This window comes from Exophiala mesophila (assembly GCF_000836275.1).
Source record: "Exophiala mesophila strain CBS 40295 unplaced genomic scaffold supercont1.2, whole genome shotgun sequence".
Classification (NCBI taxonomy): Eukaryota; Fungi; Ascomycota; class Eurotiomycetes; order Chaetothyriales; family Herpotrichiellaceae; genus Exophiala; species Exophiala mesophila.
In genome coordinates this window covers 4,459,291-4,481,422 of record NW_015622505.1, presented here as the reverse complement: position 1 = coordinate 4,481,422, position 22,132 = coordinate 4,459,291, and the positions used below count along the sequence as shown (strand labels likewise).

Genomic DNA, 22,132 nt, shown 5'->3' with positions numbered 1-22,132 from the left:
ATGGCCGACGAGATGATAACACCAGTTCGCAAGGCTACGGTCGACGAGATGATAACATCAGCTCGCATGGTTCCAGTCGGCGAGATGATAACACCACTTCGCAAGGCTATGGTCGACGAGATGATAACACCACTTCGCAAGGCTACGGTCGACGAGATGATAACACCAGCTCACACGGCAGTGGCTACGATTCCCAACAGGCCTCATTTTCCGCTTCCGATAGGTACGAACGTCAAAATGAGTCCTCCTCTAGATATGGCCGTCAGGAACAATCTGGCTATGGCTCCGATAACTACGGACGTCAAAATGAGTCCTCCTCTGGATATGGCCGTCAGGAACAATCCGGCTATGGCTCCGATAACTACGGACGTCAAGAGCAATCAGGTTATGGCGGCTACGATGGTGCATCCGACTATCGACATCAACAACAAAGCTCTAGGCCTCGCAGATCTGAACAGGACAGACAAGGATACCGTTGACGGGAATAATGAGAGCGATGATGACGACAGGAGTGATAACAAGCAGAGACATGGCGTGGTTTCTTCCGGGCATGGCGTAGGAGGCCAATGGAGATACTGGGATGGGAGGCTGTTGAGTTCAGAGTGGTTACGGTGCTGACAGCCAGTATGAGACTTGCGATGGAGGCTATGGTGGCGGCTGACGTCGGGGCTGCTACAATCGGTCAGTTGATGGTTCCCATTACTGAGAAACGAGATTCAATCACGAGCGAAGAAAGTTGACATTGCCTGTTTAGAGGCTAGGAAAGGATGAACACTGAAATGCCATATGCTGATGCGGAAAAGTGGAGACAGCATACAAGCGCAAGGCATACGAGGAAATAGATGCTCCATGATAGACAACTTCAGGGCCATTTTTCTCAGGAGCTCGACGGGAACTATGAGCTTAAATAAAGGCACAAACATAGGATCACGTCTCCTATCTCTGCATCTACCTGAGCTTGACACTTCTGTGTAGGAGAATCCTCCTGGCCATCTGGAACCTCACCATCGTGGCTTGGACGAGGCAGCGATCCTAGCTGATAACGCTATTCAGCCTCGTCTGCCGCGGCGTTCGTCTCCCGAATCTGGAGAGTGTCTCCTGCGCTTTTCATCGCGGCGTCGTCCTCGAGGTGTCTCTGGCCTTTCCCAAGGTCTCGTCGAGTGGTGTTCCTCGAGTTCTCTTTCGCGCACACGCCCCTGTCGGGCCTCTGCAGGACTTATATCCCAGTCGTCAATACGACCGAGTCTCTCTACAGATTGTGTCTCTTGGTCGTTATGCCAAAAACCAGGTGGCAACCTTCCATGCTGAGATGATTCTCCAACAGTTCCCATTTCGCTCAGCATCCCGTCAAGATGGTCGTGACGATTTTCTCTTCCTTCTACTGTTCGCACAAGTTCATCTACTGTTCGCGCCAGTTCTTCCGCCCTACGCCCCGTTCCTTCCATTCCTCGCTCTGTACTCTGGCTCATCCCGTCGAGCATCGGGTCGACAGGTACCCGGCGATATACTGGAGGCTTTCCATCCGGAGTGTTGTCAGGCCCCCAGCCGAATTCGTCGCGTTTTGATATGGCTTCAGCATGAGTAATTCTGTACTCAGCTGCTTCCTCCATGCGTTCGATCGAATTCTCCACGTCTTGTTCCGTATACTGTCTTCGGCCCTTTGGTCGATGCTTCCAGCATTTCTGGTTCTTCATTGAAAATTCCTTTGGACCTGGTACAAAGTCTCTCATGTGGTGCCCTCCTTCCTTGATATAGTCTGTTGTGCTGAGGTTAGTGGACAGAAGAATGAGCCATCTAGACCCTTTTTCTCAATTTGCTCGGGCCAAAAGGGTAGAAATGGAACTTTGTACTCACCACATACCTCAACCCCTCCTCGATCTCGACATCCACATGCCCAGACTGCGATTCTAGTTTTACACATGGTAAAACTCTCAAGAGAACGAACGGTGTGTTCTGCGTAGTAAGAACAACGGGTTTGTGTAATTATAACTGGCTCACCTGCAGATAGCCGTTGTTTCTTCTTCTTTGTGGTAGAACTTGTGGCCTCGGGTACAGAAAGGATAGATCTCACGTTCATTAGTTAACTTGCAACTTATATACCGTGTCCCAGCAAACGAGCCCATGGCTCTGACTCAAACAACGGTCGCACAATGATTCGTGTTCCCCAGATCCGTCATGGTTGTGTGATGGCATGGATGGGAAAACACGCCAGTAAAGGCCAGATCCTGGGTTTGCTACTCGCTGGGGCAATTCTGGCCTTTGTCACATCCATTCTCCACTTCAGACGTATAAAACATAGAATATCGAGAACCGACCTTGTCTGTCCTTGTCACAGCCTTGGCCATGTGTTTGTCTGTGACAGTGATATAGGACCTCCTACCTAGCATATGGTGGACTATCGGTTTTGTGGTTCAACGTCACAGGGGCAATGCCCTTTCAACACCATTCTGGGCATCACGAATGTTGACTGTCCTGAGGCCTACTTGGATATGTGCCAATTTTGCCAAGAATAAAATATATGCAGCGAGTAGCAGCTGTAAATAACGCTAAGTCGCCTACAGAGCTCTAGAAATCACTCCTCTACACTTCTCTCCAGGGCACTCTCTCCAGGGCACTCTCGGATTCCAAGATTTCCTACAATAGGACACAAACCCCAATGTATACTACTCCGCTTCGCTCCGTAGGATGAGCAACAAGATGAGTGCTGACCTGCCCTTTGAATATCTGGGAGGCAGCATGAGGCCTACGTAGGGTCGAGGAACGTTCGTCCAGACTAGCCCTAGAAGTCATCTCCCTTGACTGGATCTCTGGAATCATCCGCATCATGACAATCTTGTGAGTGATTGACGTCACTTATGGTCACATCACATCCATCAGCATCTAGGCAAGTTGTCGACCACTTCTGTAAAGTCGCTACCTAATCCGCAGGCACGCATACTGTCAAAGATACAATGTATCTAGATTCCTGCAGCCTCGACTATGATGAGATCACCGGTCGGCAGGTCCTTCATCTTCCAAATCCGATCAAAAAGCGCACCCAATCAATCGGATTTATTGGAGTCGTGTCTCGGTGTTTCGGATTTTCGGGGCTATTCCACTTCTCTTCTTCCGCACAGTGATTGTCTCGTACGCTCCTTAATACTGAGAAAAGAGCTGTACGTAAGAAGCAGGGCCTCGGTGAGATGATACAGTAACCAAAGTCCGACATTGGACGACGCAGACCGCTGAGATGCCCGAAACAGAAGTCTGTAAATATTGGCCGCAGTGTGCATGGAGGTACAGATTCACCCTGAAGGAGCCCATGATCATCGTTTAAAGCCGTCTCAGTGCACACAATCCAAATATTTTGTACAGAGCATTTTGACGTTCGAGAAACTATCTGACGATGGGTTCTGTTTCATCGCCGACCAAGCTTGACGCCTTCAGTGGGTTTTACAACACCATCAACGGGAAGCTAACGGGCACAAAAACCACCCGACATGGAATCAATCCTGCCACAGGGAAACCAAACCCTGAAGTCCCTGTAGCCACTCGAGAGGATGTCGAAAATGCCGTGGTAGCAGCGAACGAAGCTTTTGAGACATGGTCGAAAACTCCGTGGGCGGATCGAAAGCAGGCTATTCTTGATTTTGCCGATGAGCTTGAGAAATATACCGATGACTTTGCGAATATGCTTACTCAAGAGCAAGGAAAGCCGGTAGAGACCTCTTCTCCCCCCCTCTGAAGTGGCTGTAAAGTCTGCTAATCAACCGTTCAGTTATCCAACGCGACCGACGAAGTTCAGGTTGGAGTTCAGTGGCTGAGAGAGCTGGCCAGCATCGAACTGAAGGAGACGATTATCGAGGAAACAAATGAAAAGAAGGTCATCACACGATATACTCCACTAGGTTTGGCAGTCGGCATCGTGCCATGGAATTTTCCAGTCCATCTCGCTTGCGGCAAAATCGCCCCAGCAGTACTTACCGGCAACCCGATCATCATCAAACCTTCGCCCTTCACCCCATACTGTGGACTGAAACTCGGCGAGCTGGCACAGAACTTCTTCCCACCGGGAGTTGTGCAAGTATTGAGTGGCGACGATAATCTCGGCCCATGGCTGACATCGCACCCTGGTCCGAAGAAGATCAGTTTCACGGGATCTACTGCGACTGGGAAGTTGGTCATGGCCAGTGCGTCAAAGACGCTGAAGCGAGTGACTCTGGAGTTGTATGTCGAGGTTCCGTCCCTTGCCGGGTGAGACAGTGGTTAATAAAAGCTGCAGGGGTGGAAATGATCCGGCGATTGTGACTGCAAATGTCGATATCAAGGAAACTGCTGCAAAGGTGATATCCATGAATGCATTGACGACGCATATACTGAGTTCAAGCAGATTGCAACTCTGGCCTTCTTGAATGCTGGACAGATATGCTTAGCTATCAAGCGGATTTATGTCCATCAATCCATCTTCAACGAGTTCCGTCAAGCCATCGTGGACTTCACCAGAGGACTCAAGATAGGAGATGGAAAAAGTGGCGATGTGTTCCTCGGTCCTGTTCAGAATTCGATGCAATTCGAAAAGGTCAAGACATTCTTTGCGGACATCGAGAAGGAGAAATGGTCAGTTGCTGTTGGTGGTCTTGGAGAGGAAAAACCAGGGTACTTCATTAACCCTACCATTATCGAGAAGCCGGCAGAAGACTCTCGGATCGTCACAGAGGAGCCTTTTGGTCCTATTGTTCCTCTCCTAGAGTGGAGCGATGAGGATGATGTTATTAGTCGGGCGAACAATACTCAGCAAGGTCTAGGCGCTTCCGTGTGGTCCAATGATTTAGACCAAGCGGAACGTATTGCGCGCCAACTCGAGGCTGGTAGTGTCTGGATCAATAACCATATCTCGCTTGATCCTCATACGCCATTTGGAGGTCACAAAGAGAGTGGTATTGGATATGAGTGGGGTGGTAAGTCTTTCAAGTCGATTCCTGTGATACAGTGTCTTTGCAAATACTGACAGATAACCAGTCGGAGGTCTTCAGTCCTATTGCAACATGCAAGCCCTCATTTTGGATAAGAGGACTACCTGATTGGGGTTGAGTATGATGCTACCCATAGCAAGGCCGCAATTCCAGACTGAGAATGCCCGTTGAAGGCGGTTAGGTCTGCTGTGGAATTCACGTGGGTTGAGAGTCGCCATCACACCAACAACGTGAAAATCATATGTAGAATGTGACTAGGCGGTAGAGACGAGAGACAATTAAAGAATATGAACACAAGCAGTCTTCATGTTTTGCCAGTTGAAGGGGAGTCTGTTTTCGATCCTGTGCTCCACCGTAAATGATAACCGCCAAAACCGTCATATGATCCGCAGTTGAGAAATGCCAAGATCGGCGTCGGTCAACCTCTTCCCCGCATGTCCGATGGCTCGAGAAATTTTGTGAATCTTTCTTCTAGAGCGCAGTCAGCGCAGCTCAAAACACTCGACGGAAAAGTCTATACGTCCGTGTCGACACAATCGTTCATGTCGATTAAGGCGAACGGAGCGCATAAGGCGCAACAGGCGGAGATGGACACTGCAACAACCCCCAGAAAAAGAAAGCATGATCATGAAGCCAAAGATTCTTCCAAAAAGAAGAAGAACAAGAAACAGCGGATAGAGGAGGATGCCAACGATACACCGCCACCGGCACAAGCATCACCAATCGAGACACCCAAGAAGAGCAAGAAGAAGAAGAAGAGAAGAGACAAAGCGGATGCAAGTCCTGGGTTGCAAGAAGAAATTGAACAAACCGACAAAGTGAACGGGGTTGAGGTGGATCAAGAGGAAGCAGTTGATGCAATCGAAGAAGACAGCAACCTCGAGCAAGATGTTTTGGAGAGTCCTCAGGTAGAGGAGATTCTCGCAGATCTACTCGAGTCGTCTGACCCCTCATCATTCTACTCTACGCGCCTGTCTCTCTATGTCTCGATACCTGCCATCGCCCTCGAATCGGCTAGCTCCTCAATTCTCGCAGCCCACCTGGCACCCCTCCTTCTCACATACTTTCCCCCTGCAAAAGGAATTGTCCTTGGATTTTCCGACCCTGTCCTTTCGGCCAAGCCAGATAGTTCGGCCAACCTGCCACTACTAGCTCCAGATTCTGCAGAGGTGCGCCCCGGGACCGAAGTTCTCGCACGAACAGCCGACGAGTTTGGCGTCTGTTGGACATGGCTCACCGTCACATTGTTGACATTTCGACCAGAGAGGGGAGATGAGTTATATGGATGGACCAATGTCACTTCGGAGGGATTTATTGGGCTGGTCAGTTACAACTATTTTCAGTCGGCCATCGGACAAAACCGAATACCTCAGGAATGGACGTGGAATGGGCCTCATAAAGGTCAGGGTGGAAAGGGGAGAAAAGGCAGAAAGGCTAGACTGCGGGATGAAGATGGAACGTCGAAAGAACAAGATATCGATATGTTGGACGAAGGTTCCCAACCTCAGGATCCTGCTGGCCCGACGGAGTCGACAGATGAAATCGGATTTTTCACAGACGAAACTGGGAACAAAGTGTCCAGCACGCTCACATACCGAGTACTTGACACTGAAGTGGTCCCCGGACACGATCGACACACCTGGTCACTCCAGATTGACGGAACCTTGTTGAACAAGGATGCTGAGCAAAAGGCGCTCGAAGAAGATCGGCTCAGGTTTGAGAGAATTCAACAGTCAGGTGCTCGACCCGAGATATCCGCAGTTGGCGCGTTCATGACGGGAGCGAGAGGTCTGAGCCGTGAAGGCAGTGTGACGTCGAGGCTATCTGCTCCTGCACAGACACCATCCAGGATCCGCAGTTGAATTGGTGACCACCGATGATTCTGAGCAAGATCCTAGAACCGTGGCCCATCATGTCTTCGTGGATGATAGCGTTGATCAATTAGGGATTCAAGGCGTCACTGGCGTTGAAGCAAATGGAAACATTTTTGGCTGGCACATGCATTCTGATTCCTTAGTCGCATTTCATTGGCTGGATCATGTTAACAATCAGTGGACATTCATTGGTCGACAGCCGGACGGAAACATCCGTGGGTGGTCCACCGACGGAACAATGACGCAAAGCATCCGGCGCGTCGTGGTCTCTCGACCGAGACTTTTGGAGAAGGTGCAACGATTAATTTGTCAGGGAACAATTCAGGACCAGGTAAACGTGCAGGACAGTAATGGGATGGGTCCATGACATGTTCTTCCGACCGAATATGAAGTCATGAGGATATCTATCGAAGATCAATGGCAGTTGAGGAGCCAGAGCGACCATAAGCAGCGAGCTTTGAGAGGCACCCCTCGCACCTGCCTCATTTGCTCCACGTGTATGACACGCTCTTTCCCAAGAAGTCGTCCCCCCCTTCGGTCCTGACGTGATAGACGATTTCCCAATTCTACCATCGCTCACTGCGCTACACTGCACTATTACCACCCATCCCACCTTTCTCCCCTCCTCTTTCGCTTTAATCGCTGTAATCATTATTCTCCTGGCCTCTTGTCCTCTTGTTCTCCGGTCCTCCTGTCCCTCACATTTCATGTCCTCAAAACTTACCCCGCGGTCGCTTATCCGTTTCCTGCAATCAAACCGTAGTCCACTAACACATCTTTATCCTCGGTCACCTACAAGTCGGCATTTGGTGCCTTCGCACAGATATAGCAAGGCTCAGTCTTCCCTGATCGTACCGTACTCATCTTCAAGGTCGTTCCATCAGACCTCTGTCATCATGGCCCAGGAATTCAAGTTAAAGTCCCCTTCCACTCTGTCAGATCTCAAGGAGCTCGACAAAGTCGAAGCAGAAGTAGAGGGTATCGAAGGTGGTAAGGTGTTGTTGGTCAAGGTCAATGGCAAAATCTCTGCTGTCAATGCCAATTGCACACATTACGGTGCGCCATTGAAGAACGGGGTCCTGACCCCGGAAGGGCGGTTGACATGTCCCTGGCATGGAGGTATGTCGAAATCCTGAAAGATGTCATTTGCGCTTAAAGTCTAGAACTCATGACTGACATGTTTGGCATCCTGCAGCATGTTTCAATGTCCACTCTGGCGATGTGGAAGACTCTCCAGGCCCAAATGCTCTCAATACCTTCAGCGTCGAGGAGAAGAATGGTGCAGTTTATATCAAAGGCAAAGAGGCGGATGTCAAGAAAGGAAGCAGACAAGTGAACATCAAGACCAAACCTACCTCAGATGACAAAGTGGTCATCGTCGGAGCGTAAGTCTCTCGAAAGTCATTCTGGATCCCCAACTGATCATCTTGCACAGAGGCTCAGGCACTTTCGGTGCTCTGCTTAAACTGCGTGAACGAGGCTATCCTGGCCAAATCACTGTCATCACCAATGAAGGTTTACCAATTGATCGGACCAAGCTATCCAAGGCTTTGATCACTGATGCTTCGAAAATCTACCTACAACCCGGAGAATGGTATGCTGATGGAAGCATCACTTTCGAAAATGATACCGCCACAGCAATCGATTTCTCCTCCAAGGAGGTCAAGACCAAGACTGGCAAATCTTATCCATATACGAAATTGATTCTTGCCACTGGTGGGACCCCGAGACAACTGCCATTACCTGGTTTCAAAGATCTGTCCAACATTTTCCTTCTCCGACAAGTCAGCGACACCCAAAAAATCATGGATGCTGTTGGCGACAAGGGCAAGAAGATTGTCGTTGTTGGATCTAGCTTCATTGGCATGGAGGTCGCCAATGCTCTAGCAAAGGAGAATTCGGTATCCATCGTTGGTATGGAAGCGGCTCCTCTGGAACGAGTCATGGGCAAGGAAGTCGGTCAAATTTTCCAAAAGGCTCTCGAGAAGAATGGAGCTAAATTTTACCTGAACGCAAGTGTTGATTCCGCTGTCCCCGCATCCAAAGTCGCCAATGCGGTAGGCTTGAGCTCAGTGGGAGCAGTCAAGCTCAAGGATGGGACCGAGCTGGAGGCTGACCTGGTCATACTCGGCATCGGGGTTGCCCCAGCCACGGAATACCTCAAAGACAACTCGTCCATTACGTTGGAAAAGGATGGAAGCATAGCGGTGGACGAGCAATTTTCAGTCAAGGGACTTTCGGATGTGTGGGCAATTGGAGACATTGCCACCTATCCCTACCATGGTCCTGGTGGAGGGGGCAATCCAGTGAGGATCGAGCATTGGAACGTGGCTCAGAACCAGGGACGAAGTGTAGGCCAACAGATCGCCCAACCTGGCAGCAAGCAGAAGCCATTTATTCCCATCTTCTGGTCAGCACTGGGAACACAATTGCGCTATTGCGGAAACACCGTGGGAGGCTACGATGATATGATTTTGAAAGGGGAGCCGGAGAACAGCAAGTTTGTTGCGTACTACACCAAAGGGGATGAGGTTGTCGCGGTTGCCAGCATGCAACAAGACCCGGTAGTGATGAAGACGGCGGAGTTGATGCGGAAGGGCAAGATGTTGAGCAAGCAGGACATCCAGGGAGATGGCGATGTGTTGCAAGCGAATTTATGAGTTCAATCTAGGCGGTAAAATAAGGGGCAATGATGCATGCGAAAAGCGCGAGTCACAATCAAGAGTATGACTTGTTTCCAGCTCGACCACTGTCTTTGAGTTGAAATTGATGCGGGTGATGACCCCTTAAGACTTTAGATGGGCTGTAGAAGTGGCTACAGCTGATAGAGGTAGGCTGGACAGAGTGGGCTTGAGGTTGGCGGCGACTATGCCTCCAATCACGCCAGTGATTATGTCTAGGAACAACGGAGGAGATTCATTTGTAGAGTAACTTTGTAGAAATCCAGTCAATTATTTCTGCCTGTTGATAAAAGTTGAACCAAACTACTTACTTAGCACTTGCGCCCAGCCAAGGATCTGATACACGTCTGTGCCAGCAATGCCCTGTTTCAGAATTGCTGCATAGCCACAATCCTGATGGCCAGAGGGAGCCACGAGTTCACTGTAAGTGGAATGGTGAATAGATAGGGACGCCATCGATTCGTATGATTACTATATATTCGATGTGGTCGGGAGGGTCATGTACCGAATTTACACTTACAGTTGCATGGACATTCTAGCGAGTCTAATTGCCTTGGAAGAATTATCGTGGACCAATGGATCTCGTCAATTGGTGGATGCTCATGTGCTGCTGGTGCTGCGACAGGAGAAGTGACGAAGAGAAGGAATACGATGCCGCACAGAAGGAAAGGGAAAGGGACCAGGCACAGGCGGCGGCGAATACCAAGGAGAAGACTGATGACGATGAGACGATTGTCACAGCACCAACACCAGTCCAACCTCCTCGACTATTCCACGCTCCAAAATTGGAAACGGAGCCTCAACAGAACCCACAGACATAGAGGCGAGGACAGGACAAGACAGGACAGGGACGCCGAAGCAAGGAGAAATCTAAAAGGCAAACGACTATTTCTCATTGAAACTGCCACCGGGAGGCTCCTCCTCATAAGCCTCAACGCCTTCTGGAATATCGACAACGGCCGACTTTGTCCAGATATGAATGGCCGACCGCATCATGTCCTTGTTGAGGCCAGTCAAGCAACCCGCCTTCACACTGAGCATCTTGGCTGGTTGACCCTCGGCGATATAATCGGCATGAATCAACCGCGAACCACAGTTGGTACAGAAATACCCCACGGTACGATAGTGAGAATTGGGCCGGCTGTAGATGCCAATGGCTCCTGGATGGGGAGGAGTGATCTCAAAGTAGGGGAAGATGGCTGTCATGCCGTATGTTGACGATGATTGGTGTCGACACTCGGTGCAGTGGCAGATATACAACGCCTGTGGTTGTGGTGTCGGTGTCGTGAACCGGATTTGTCCACATTGGCATCGTCCTTCCATCTTGGGACTGGGATTGTCAACGAGAAGAGAGGAGACTTCTCACAGGGTTGATGGTGAGTTGAGTCTTGCAGTCTGATGCTGGTAGAGGGAAGATGGTGGACTGTAATAAGAGCGGGGAAAGGGAAAGGAACAGGGAGGGTCCTTCCCTTGCAGGGACATCATATCACGTGAGTGTTGCCTATTTTAATCCTAGACAAGGAAGGTGCCCCTGTGGCTGTGGAGACAAACCTTGAGAACTGGACATGAACCACCAAGTCCGCCGTCAGCTGTCATTGTCGGATAGAAAGGAGACATGCATAAGGTACTTTGTTGACACCCAGACAGGCTGACCGATGTCGTACATGACTGCGGCTGCACGTCTGTCACTGTTTATGACAGGTTGATAAAAAGACACATCTGCAATAATCCTCAATATGTGACGACTTTCTAGGAAATCTTTTTCTGTAGACAATCGTACCTGCCCCCAAACTTGGGAAAACTTCTTATTATTTCATAGGGAAAGAGCAAGGGGGGAATTCTGGAACTGGTGGATGCCTGGAGAATTTATGGCCACTGACCAACCAGAAGCCATATCTCGCAACAAGGGTGGACCGACTAACCCCAATCAGTCTTCTGGAGATTAATCTTCATGTGAGAGTCTCCTGAACTTCCCCTCCACCACAACCACCAGAGCTCGGCAATTTCATCCTCGTCGCAATTCACAATGTCAAAGCCACACAATGGAATCCTCGCGTGCCTCGAAAGTGAGGTCGCAGTGCGCCTTCAATCTTCTCTCTTCCGAAGCAAAAGCCAATCGATCACGTCCAGAAACAAGCAACCATCGATCGACCAGGACCGCAGAAACCCCTGCTCCAAGTCCAGGCGTGCTAGATGTTTGTCAAAGTTTGACCATATATAGGAAAACCACACCACCAAATCTCATGGCTCCAACTCCATGGCTGGTCCAGACCCACTCGATCACCAACCTAAGATAACACCTTGATTGCGTGTGATAAAGCCCCCAGTACAAACCACAAAGCATCCTTGAAACGCCAAGAGCCCCTGTCCATGCTACCACTCCCGAGTCCACAGTTATTCATCAATGTCTACCAAGTATTCTGATGACCAGGAAGTGTCCTTCTCACTGTACTGAAAATACATGCTGGTCGTAAAACCAAGACCAAGAGAGGGACTTGTCCTATTGAGAATGGATCAACAATGACAGAAAGCAAAACCTATATCGCCATCACTGTCTCGACTCAAGGTTGAAACCTTGATCCCCTGGGACCATGTTGTCCATCTTCCTGTTTGTGGCTATTTGCTTGTACGCAATCCCCGCCTGGTCGCAAGATGTCGCACGACCAAGCAACACATCGCTGCAATGGGGTCCATATCGCCCCAACGTATACTTTGGGGTTCGACCTAGGATCCCAGACTCACTCTTGATGGGATTGATGTGGTCCAATGCCGATCAAGCCTCCTACAATGGAATTGCCAAAAGTAAGTCCTCAATAGCCCGGTCGATCGAGGTCGACCACTCGTCCTTTCGTCTTCTCACCGATTCCTCAAGATTTCAGGCATTCGTGCGACCAAGACGATGGAGCTGTCAGATATGAATGGATCCAATACGATGCTCGTAAAGGTGGAATCCAAGTCATGAATGATACAGCCAACCATCTTGACCTGATCACCCAATTTGCAAAAGGTCCAGAGGCCCAGGCTCCTGGAAGCTGGGGCCTCAAGGTGCATGGATTTAAACGACCTGGTGCTCGTCGTCGGCAAAAGACAACCCTTGTCTTTTATATCGCTGGCGAGAATAAAGCATCCAAAATCAAGTGTAAGAACACTGGCAGGGAAGGCATTATTTGCAAAGGCAGAACCCCGGGCGTAGGAAAATTCACCATCAGACTTCCAGCAGCCTCCGTCATCAGCACAACATCTCGCAAGGTGTCGGTGTACAGCATGAAAGTAGCCATCGACTCGGTCTGGCAGGCAAAGACCATTTTTCTCAAAAGTCTCAAAAAGAACAAGGCTGGTGGAGGCATGATCTCCAATCGACCAGGACTGGGCAATCTCCATTTTATCCAGCTGATGTTGGACGGTGATTTCGCCTTTGACCTCACCTTCACTTCTGGAAAAGACCCCGACATGATCAATCCAAACTCCTTGATTGGGGCAGTTGCCGATGCTCGATACACCTTCCAGTCCCGGTTTGAATCAACCTTCTCTCCAGCGACCCCGTTCACCAACATCGAACACGTCCACTTCTCCCAGAGCCTACTGTCGAACCTGCTCGGGAGCCTTGGGTATTTCGACGGCACCTTCACAGTCAACACGGAAGAGGCATCTTCAAACAAACAAGACGCGACCCCAAAATACTGGAATGACGCACTCGCCAAGTTCTCAGAAGCCCGTATCGAAGAACGCGGACCACACACCCTATTCAGTGCTGTACCCTCGAGAACTGCTTTCGCCCGCGGCTTTCTGTTCGACGAAGGGTTTCACCTCTTAACTATCCTCGACTGGGATCTGGACATGGGAGTGGAAATGATCACAAGCTGGCTGAATCTCATAGACGAGCGGGGCTGGATACCACGAGAGATGATTCTTGGCAAGGAAGGTCGCAACCGAGTGCCTCCTGAATTGCAGACGCAGAATCCGCACCTCAGCGCGCCGCCAACCATGTTTCTGGCCATTCAGAGTCTCCTCGACAAGCTGAAAGGCACAGTGCCCTATGATGGAATGCCCAGCCGACACCACCTGTCAAGGGATCTGGGAAAGGCGTACCTAAAATCCATCTATCCCAAGCTCAAACTTCACTATTCATGGTTCCGCCAGATCAATGCGGGCCACCCTGGTCAACCAGCGATGCCGGCGTCGCTGTCGCCTGAAACCTACCGGTGGCAGTTCAGGACTCGGGAATTTGCCATCTCGAGCGGCCTGGCCGACTACCCTCGTCTCGAGCCTCCATCGACAGACGAGCTGCACGTCGACGCCTTAGCCTGGGTCGGCCTCATGGCGAGGACGCTCGAATCAGTAGCGACCTATCTCTCAGATGCAGAGGGACAGGAAATCTTCTCAAAACAATCAAGCGACATTCTGCAGAGTCTCGACAAGATCCATTGGTCAGAGAAACAGCAAATGTACTGCGACACCAAAATGAGCGTCGGTCGCAACGGCTATGGAGGAGAGAAAGAGATCGAACACATTTGCCATCGTGGATACGTTTCCATTATGCCATTCCTCCTGGGCCTGCTCCCAGCCAAACATCCCCATCTGGGAGCAGTATTGGACATGATGCGGCAGCCGAGCGAGCTGTGGACGTCTCACGGGCTGCGCAGCCTGTCTCCTCGAGACAGCTACTACTCCAAGGGCACCAACATCTATCGGGGTCCGATTTGGGTGCATTTCAACTATCTGGCAATCAAGCAGCTACTGACAGTCGCACAAGAGTCCGGACCGCGCCAGAAGCGCGCCCGCGACATGTACGCCGCTCTGAGGGTCGGCCTGGTCGACTCCGTCTACCGCACCTACGCCGAGTCTGGCTGGCTGTGGGAGCAATACCATCCCGACACGGCCAAGGGCATGCGCGCTCGCGGCTTCGTCGGCTGGAACTCTCTCCTGGTGAAAATCATGGCCATGCCCGACCTCCGATCCGCATCCGCCTCTCGCGTCGATGCCCTCGACTATGCCTCCCTTCCTGGTACTGGCGACGATAGCCACCTCTTCCCCTTGATTGCTATTTCAACCCTCTTTCTCGCAACGTATGTCAACAGGCGTAAGGTTCTGGTTCTCTTGCACAGATTACTCAGGAAATAAAGTCGGTAAACCACGGGCGTTCTTTTTGGGGGGGGGGGGGGTCTGGTTTGGCATCTGCTTGTCATCGCTCGAATTCTCAACCTTGTATGAATATATATATGTGTACTAAGGAGGGAAGGTGTTTAGGGTTAAGAGGTGACGTGACGATTGATATAGATAGATACGTTGAATTGGATGATTCATGAGGATTATGACTACCCGTTCTCTCTCTCTCTCTCACACACACACACAAAAATCTATATGACATGCATGACATTGTCTAGTTTGATGTTTCCCGCTCATGCAACGGGATATATCATGACAGCGTGATACTGGTATTCTCTTGATTATATTATGTCCCACTAGGAATCTATACACAGACCTGGAGTGGCATTAAATAACAAATTATGTTCAGGCGACCTGGGCCCATGCTATACAAATCGAACGCTCTCCAGAAGATTTGTTCAGTCGCTGCAGTTCATTGTACTGGTTTGTTCAAAAACGCGATATGTTCAGCCATCGTTCCACATAAAAGTGGGACATGGAGATGAATCTGTAAAACAAAAAGCGTTCGCTCGCCTTGCTCATTCATGACTTTGGTCAGATTCAGCAAGGATTTCTTTCAAGCCCACCTCGTCCATCATCTTGACTTCCACACCATTCAATGGTGGTTTCCGTATCGTTCTGAAGCCAGGTATTGTCCCGGGCTGATTGATCCCCGGGCTTCGACTGCCAAACATCATTGACAATGGATCCCCGGGTGGAGGTGGTCGTGCTTCGTCTTGAGCCCGAGCCTGAGCACGCAAATCGCCACTCGATTTCACAGGCGTGACACCCCATTTGCTCCGAACCCATCCCCCAACCATACGGCCGAATCCACCAGTCGCTGCTTGAGGTTGAGCCTGCGAAGGAACCGGCAGTCCCGCAAGTCCACTCAAGGCCTCTACGCTCATGCTGGTAGTCCGACTGGGTGTTCGCGGTGGGCCATTCGAAGCATTCTCACCACCTTCATCTCCTGTACCTAATGACCTCGCCGTGCTCAGTGCTGTAAACTCTGTCACAGTAGCAAGTGGCTGCGCAGCCGAAAAGGATCTTGCCGCAGACGGAGACCTTGCAAAATATGCTCTGTTGCCTTTCAAAAGGCTCGAGGCTTGTGATGTCGACGTCGACGGGCGCTTGGCAATGTGAATGTCCATTCCAGATATGGATACTAACGAGTCGTGCGATCCTCTCCTCCGAAGGCCCGGTCGACTGTGCATGTCGAGTACGTTGTTGAAGTCGTATTCTTCTTCAAGTGGCTGCGATAGGGATATTGAAGGCTCTGTGTCCACATTATCGGTCGAATCTCTGGTGGACGTCTCATCATGAACAAGCGGTAGATCAGGAGGTTCACGCTCCTCGAGGCTAGGTATTGACAGGTCTTCGTTCGGGTTCGCCTCGGGGTGATGTGTGGTGCTACCCGGAGAAGCCTCATCCTTATCTACCAGTATTTGTGACGGTTTAGGAGTCAAATCGGTTGACCATATATCAGCAACACGGTCTTGCTCGGCCTTGTCGTCGTCAGAGACGTGCGACAGTGGCTTTGCGTCAGTTTCATTTTGGTTGAAGTCACGTTCGGGTATTTCGGCCAGATCATCATCGAAATCGTCATCAAATTTGGACTCGCGCCTCCTAGAGCTCATGTCGTCGGCGGCGGACTCGGGGCTGGTTGGTCGGGAAGAATCGTCACCAGCTTCAAGCCTATCAAATATGGTGCTGCTGCGATCGTAATATGATCTGGGAGAACTGGGGAAACTGGACATCTGAGAAGTGCCAGTTGCGGCCGATTGTACCGACCATCGATTCCTCCTTGGGTGCGGCTGTTGTAGAGTGATGGGATAGACGGGGCTTGAGACAAGACGACTCGCACCTGCCATCGGTGTCGTTGGGGAAGATGATTCTGGTGTTGAGGGCAACATGCTCAGACCGATAGAAGCACGTTTTCTGGAGGCTCTGCGGATGTTAGGAGTGCGATCCTTCTTCCCTGCTATCTTGGCGTGATAATGGTGATGGACATGGACTTCTTGTTGCACTTGTTTGGGAGAAGCCCAAGACAACTGTTCGCTCAATGGGCGGGATCTCGCGCCGTCAGTTTGAGATGGCTCCAAGTCGACAGGTTGGTGCTGGAGAATCTGTTCTCTCAGGTTTTGGACTTCTTCATTCGAAGTTTGCAAAAGCTCGCGCAATTCGGCAATACCGGCTTGGAGATTAGCATTATCTTGAAGGATGTCGCGAACGAAATGGCTGACGACATTGGAGCCCGTTGCATTAGTGGTGATGCCTTGGATGGCAGCGGCGCCTTTCAGACGAGCCTCTGCGCCCCCCAGCTCTCTCTCAAGGACTCGCTCCCTCTCCAGTCGAGCAATGATTTCTTCATGACGTTCTCGATCCTGCTTGGCTTCCCATTCGACCTTCTGTAATTCGATCTCGAGTTGTCTGAGCTTCATCTCGCTTTCCCTCCACCTCTTAATGGTGCTCTTCGTTTCCTTATTGGAGTCCTCGACAGTGCGCGACAAGACCATTCGTTCCTTTTCCATGTCCATCATCTGTAGTTCTAGCTCTTCGGTGCGGCGGGTAAGGATGCTGAGTCTGCGAACTTCGACCTCGCAGTCCTTGAGGAGGGCTTCGAGGCTTTTGACATGACTATCGCTGTCCTTGAGAGAGGTATTGACAGTCTCCAGGCGGGTGAGCAATTGACGGTTCTCCTCGACAATCTTCTCATTCGTGGACTGTAGGTTTGTGCGCTCATTCTCGAGTTCATTGATGTAGGTGGTGAGTCGCTCATGTTCGAGCTGTGAGTCAGTAACATATGTTTCGTGTCGATTGAGGAGGGCCTGCAGAGCGAAGGTTAGCCCACCACCGATTTCACTTTCGTTGGGATTGTTGCCGGCCGGCGCAGGACGAGGATCCATCTTATGGCATGCGTTCGTTGAAGGATGGTCGCATAAGATAGATGTGCCTCCCCGGCAGCTCTGCAGCACAGGGTCCGCAGAAGTCGCAGAGGAAAATGCTTGCTTGAAAGAAAAGTTGGGCAGCTCCTTCCTCGGATGAGAGCCGGAGCAGCAGCCACCCTGAAGAGATTGGAAGCAAAGAAGGAATTACGTGCACGTACCTGGCCAAGTCTGGCCGCAGTTTCGAGGTCTCGTTCGATGCCACCTAGAAGAGTATTGTTGTTCTCGAGATAGACACATTCTGGTCGGCCACAGCAACAACGTAATTTCGAGTCCAGGTCTGACAGCCCATGGTCATTGGTGCGTGTCATGATGGTGTCGTCAGATTGGAGAGTGTCCCACTGGTCATGGCGCGGGCGCTGGTCAAGGCTCTGAGAGGTGGGAGAGGTGGGGTTGTCATTGTTTGCGTGGCAGAAGGCCTGGTAGCGGGCCGCAGTGACATTGAACGGCGGAGACATGATGAAGACGATGACATTTCGGAGATGCGAGGTATATAAAATGGAGATTCGCAGGCTGATGAGAGGTGTTGAGAGTGAAGGAAGGATGGATCGATTGATTGTATGTACGGAGTACGCGTTCAACCAACGCATCGAAAAGATGGGCTGGGGAGTTGACGAGTGGCCCATGGCCCACGGGCCTTGTTGAGGGTGACGGAATGGCTCTTGGGGGCCCAATAGCTTGGAGCCACTCCGCCAATGTCGCCTAATGATTGACCAGGGATTGCGCTTGTTGTGCCTGATTCTGGTCCCCCGGTTCAGTCTTTGGGTGCCAGGGCTTCTGCTTCTCGGTCAGCCGACTTTCCTCTTGCCAGTTCCCTGTTCCTGGCGCCTCGGAACCTTGGCCCCTGGCTCTTAAAAGCGCCAAGATACTAATCAGCCAATTAAACTATTAAACTCTGAGACTATGTTGTTTTAGGCATGGTGTCTCCCCCATTATTCCACGTGAGTATCAACATAATCTACGGAGTACGGAGTACGAGTACATATTCGTGTACACATGACAGTCCACATCTCCAAGTACAAAACATTCTACATATGCATGTACATAGTTCTGCCCTTTCGTATTGAGTCTACACCGCACACTGATCCTGTCCATCCTCGTTCGCCACAGACATTGATTGGTTTATGTTGGGGTCAGTGTCACATGTGGACGGACAGGTCAGCGTCGTGACGTTGACGGCGTGACTAGAGTCCTGGCAGTGAATCGTAATAATACACATTGCACTCCAAGCAAAGCTGTGTCGTGTTTGAAAAGCCATGTTCAAGAATGTCGTAATATCATCAAGTTTGTGATCTATCTAGACCGTCCTAGTCGGTACTCGGCGGCACTGACCTTTCTGACCTTCTGACCAACGCTCGCCGAACGGCCTCCCGAACCTCAGGATGATTGCGTAGAGCGCCAGCTACGAGCGAATCTCTCATCCCCGCTCGCAAAACTTCCCTATGTTCGGACGCTCCTCTGAAGGGACCAAGACCTGACTGAACAAGACTTGCAGACTCTCCATCTACCCTATCGACAATTTGAGATAGGTGGATGATCTGCTGCTGGCTCTGCAAATCGCCCAACGCAGCATTCCTGTGCGATGGAGGGGCAAGCTGCGAGATGAAGATGTTCAGAGACATGGACATACGCCTAGCCAGCTCCAAGATCTGAAAGGGTAACAGCTGTGGCGGAAACAATTGTGGTGCGGCGTTTTGAGCGAGAGATGCCCATAGAAGGACCAGCTTCGGAGGTTCCCAGGTATGTGTGAGGAAGTAGAGCTCGAGAAAGGCCATGGTGGCGATGGCACAGTAGCGCCAAAATTGTCCCCATTTGGGCAGCCAAACGTAGTTCATGATAACCAGTATCACCGCACTCATGATATACTCTGGGATTTTGGATTGAAGCCCAGCATAGACATAATCTCTCATCGTCTTGAGACCTGGCCGTTGTACCTGCACGACGCTGGGACCAAAGCGGTCATAGGCAAATCTTTTTGCTGGATCCAGTATCGTGTCGTGCGCCAGCTTGATTTGCACAAAGATCTCGTCTGCGCCCGGAAACGACCTTCCATTCTCATGCAGCTTGTCCGGATGATATTTTGCAGCCAATCGTCGAAACCGACTCTTCACTTCTTTCTCCGTTGACCACGGCGTGGCGCCGAGCGTGCTGTAGAAATCCCCGGCAAGCCTGATGTCATATAAGGCCTGGGTCAGGGTGTAGACTAAATACAGACACAAAACAAAGATTCGGATTCGACGGTTGTGCTGAGCAAACGCGGGCTCGCCCGGCTGTGGGTGTCTCTGGCCAGCCCGAACGGTCAACCGATAATATGTCGATTGCAAAATGGCGGTGGCAAACTAGAAGTAAGCATTAGTCTTGCTTGCCCAATATCATCGGTGAGAGACAGTTGACGGTCGTACATTTGGTAGAACCGCCCACCCGGCCAGGGAGAACGCCTGCGTCACCACTCCGTCCGCCATAGAGTCACAGCGTGTGAGGGTGTGGCCTGGTACCAGTCGCAAGGTCCTAGGTTGATTCAAGTCATCTGCTTGTGACTATGCTGATTGACTGGCATTTGTTGCTGTTTGTTGTCGTTGTCTGCACGAGGTTCGGGTTCAGGGAGGCATGAGGCGCCAGTGGCATTGTTGTCATTTGACCGTCAGACGCCCTTTTTGGCCCCCAATGTCCCCGTCGCGCCTTCCTCAAAATCCAACCAAATGGCAGACACGTACCTTCCCTCAACCATCAATCCACGTGGAAAGAATTTTCACTGTTCTCTGCTCTCCCTGCGCTCTCTCCTATCATCTTGTGTTCTTTTGACATCTCCTCTCAAAACAATGTAGCAGCTATTTGACCGCTCAAAGCATTTCAAGCCCTCGTATCAGAATAGACTCGCAGGACTAAAATCGACATCGTTGCATTTGCGATACCTTGTTTGGGCCCACTGCAGGGTACAGATGCTCGACTTGCTTGGGATTCGATAGTCCTCAGGGCCGCTTTGAGACACGCGGCGAAGTCGCCATCTCATCCACATGAGTCCAAAGGTGTCTGTCTCAAGAGCACATCGGCTTGTACCACCTCAAAAATCACCAGTCATTCTGGAGCTCCATACCCGATATCCTGCGGTCTCGGCCGAAATGGTGGCATTGCACTGAGCAAAGGCAACATCCTTCCTCGAAGACAACTTACCATCGTACAGCCGACTCTTGGCCCCTGCGGAGCCTTGGGGAGTAGCCCGGAAACACCCTTTCACACAGGTGGTTTATCAGAAGGCCAACTCAGAGCCAGTTGGGCCGGAAAACCTCTGCAACGGTCAACAGTCCAGCCACTGCACACACATCCTCAGAGTGTTCAGCAGCATTTTTTTTGGTCTAGGTTTGATCTATCTCTTTCTACGCACCTTTTTCTGTTTTCTGCGCAGCAAGTCTTCCCGAACACTAGACACCGACACCATCATCCATGTACAGTCTGTCACACAGCCTACGTCGCTCCTGAGATCAGACCAACCCAACCATGTTTCAGCTTTCAAATGGCGTCTAATGCCGCATCAAAAGTATGGTCCTGATATATTGGTCACTCTCAATCATGGATCTGTATCGTTGCTGGCCCTGTTTGAATTTATCGAATCCTCGCCCTGGTTACAATGGAAACCTAGCATCACCATTCCGTTCGCGAGTCAGAAGAAGCTTTCTGAAAAGGACTAGCCAGTCTTCTGCCCCTGCACTTACCCTTCATGCTTGTTACCTTCCCCAAGTCATACAGAAATCCCCCGGTGTTAAACCTTCATCCTGCCACGAACCGCCTTCCTCTTCACCTTCCACCCGTTTCGATGACAGGTCTATCCGACTGCATTGACTCGGTGTGGTAGTCTTGATATCCCACATTAAATCTACCTACCAAGCACGCAAGTCCACGCGACTTGCAATCTCACAATTCGAGACATCGTATGGCCTTGGGCATTCCGCCTTGTCATTTGATCCCATGGTCAGCTTTCTTAAATTCCCGTTGACCACCTGGGACGTCATGGACGCGGTCTACTACAAATCAGTTTCCCAAAACTTGCAACAACAACTCTGCCTCTTTCTCCTGCCGTTTGAGGACCGTTGCCAACACCATGTCTTAACAGTGTGCATGTTAGGATTGTGGCGTGTCAGGTGCTTGCATGGGGGCCATGTCCTGGCCATGTCACGCATCTGTATCACCACAGGTCAAGTCTAGCCTTGATTCTGATTTGTCAATGTATCTGCAGGAGAATTCTGATGGACGAAGTTAATCCTGTTGACATCTCTGTCCCACCACCATTTTGGTAGCGTTCTTAGGACTGATCGCCCGACGCTGATCAGGGGCTGACTGACCACACCCAAATCAAGCCCGGCTGCGCATGCTGCACCAGTTATTCTTCACGGATCTTGTTGCTGGATGGATCAGCTCACCACCAATGAGATGCACTTGTCACCACCTTTTGACTTGCTAGCACATTGGTGAGATCATTCAACAGTTAGCCTGCGACTCAGCTTACAACGAGGTATGTCTGTATGAGCCTCTATACCCCT

General features: G+C 50.7%; 9 protein-coding genes across 9 annotated transcripts in view; 5 read left to right on the top strand and 4 right to left on the bottom strand.

Moving 5' to 3' along the window:
* The window catches only part of PV10_03372 (uncharacterized protein), a gene marked incomplete at its 5' end in the record, with an annotated part of 3,910 nt that extends 2,886 nt beyond the window's left edge, over positions 1-1,024 (top strand). The window contains one exon of the mRNA XM_016367812.1: positions 34-1,024. Within this exon, the coding sequence (XP_016227330.1) occupies positions 34-479 (446 nt within the window). The 3' untranslated portion in view covers positions 480-1,024. The remainder of the gene's footprint in view (positions 1-33) is intronic.
* A 25-nt stretch (positions 1,025-1,049) lies between these two features.
* PV10_03371 (uncharacterized protein) lies at positions 1,050-1,730 on the bottom strand (the record flags this gene model as incomplete). The annotated part of the gene is made up of 1 exon (XM_016367811.1): positions 1,050-1,730. The coding sequence occupies one exon, from the start codon at positions 1,728-1,730 to the stop codon at positions 1,050-1,052; it is 681 nt and encodes a 226-aa protein (XP_016227329.1).
* Positions 1,731-5,386: 3,656 nt separating this feature from the next.
* On the top strand, positions 5,387-7,330 carry PV10_03370 (uncharacterized protein; the record flags this gene model as incomplete). The annotated part of the gene is made up of 1 exon (XM_016367810.1): positions 5,387-7,330. One exon carries the CDS (start codon positions 5,387-5,389, stop codon positions 6,812-6,814), a length of 1,428 nt encoding a protein of 475 aa, XP_016227328.1. The 3' UTR covers positions 6,815-7,330.
* A 129-nt stretch (positions 7,331-7,459) lies between these two features.
* On the top strand, positions 7,460-9,486 carry PV10_03369 (uncharacterized protein; the record flags this gene model as incomplete). Its single annotated transcript, XM_016367809.1, has 3 exons — positions 7,460-7,945; positions 8,022-8,211; positions 8,262-9,486. The coding sequence occupies exons 1-3, from the start codon at positions 7,534-7,536 to the stop codon at positions 9,484-9,486; spliced, it is 1,827 nt and encodes a 608-aa protein (XP_016227327.1). The 5' UTR covers positions 7,460-7,533.
* A 596-nt stretch (positions 9,487-10,082) lies between these two features.
* PV10_03368 (uncharacterized protein) lies at positions 10,083-10,328 on the top strand (the record flags this gene model as incomplete). The annotated part of the gene is made up of 1 exon (XM_016367808.1): positions 10,083-10,328. The coding sequence occupies one exon, from the start codon at positions 10,083-10,085 to the stop codon at positions 10,326-10,328; it is 246 nt and encodes an 81-aa protein (XP_016227326.1).
* Positions 10,329-10,392: 64 nt separating this feature from the next.
* PV10_03367 (uncharacterized protein) lies at positions 10,393-10,830 on the bottom strand (the record flags this gene model as incomplete). Its single annotated transcript, XM_016367807.1, has 1 exon — positions 10,393-10,830. One exon carries the CDS (start codon positions 10,828-10,830, stop codon positions 10,393-10,395), a length of 438 nt encoding a protein of 145 aa, XP_016227325.1.
* Positions 10,831-11,879: 1,049 nt separating this feature from the next.
* Positions 11,880-14,658, top strand: PV10_03366 (uncharacterized protein). Its single transcript, XM_016367806.1, has 2 exons — positions 11,880-12,309; positions 12,380-14,658. The coding sequence occupies exons 1-2, from the start codon at positions 12,099-12,101 to the stop codon at positions 14,626-14,628; spliced, it is 2,460 nt and encodes an 819-aa protein (XP_016227324.1). The 5' UTR covers positions 11,880-12,098; the 3' UTR covers positions 14,629-14,658.
* A 281-nt stretch (positions 14,659-14,939) lies between these two features.
* PV10_03365 (uncharacterized protein) lies at positions 14,940-18,173 on the bottom strand. Its single transcript, XM_016367805.1, has 2 exons — positions 17,759-18,173; positions 14,940-17,480 (listed from the first exon to the last, which is right to left on the bottom strand). The coding sequence occupies exons 1-2, from the start codon at positions 18,053-18,055 to the stop codon at positions 15,192-15,194; spliced, it is 2,586 nt and encodes an 861-aa protein (XP_016227323.1). The 5' UTR covers positions 18,056-18,173; the 3' UTR covers positions 14,940-15,191.
* Positions 18,174-18,854: 681 nt separating this feature from the next.
* Positions 18,855-20,059, bottom strand: PV10_03364 (uncharacterized protein; the record flags this gene model as incomplete). The annotated part of the gene is made up of 2 exons (XM_016367804.1): positions 18,855-19,936; positions 20,000-20,059. 2 exons carry the CDS (start codon positions 20,057-20,059, stop codon positions 18,905-18,907), a joined length of 1,092 nt encoding a protein of 363 aa, XP_016227322.1. The 3' UTR covers positions 18,855-18,904.
* Between the last annotated feature and the right edge of the window lie 2,073 nt (positions 20,060-22,132).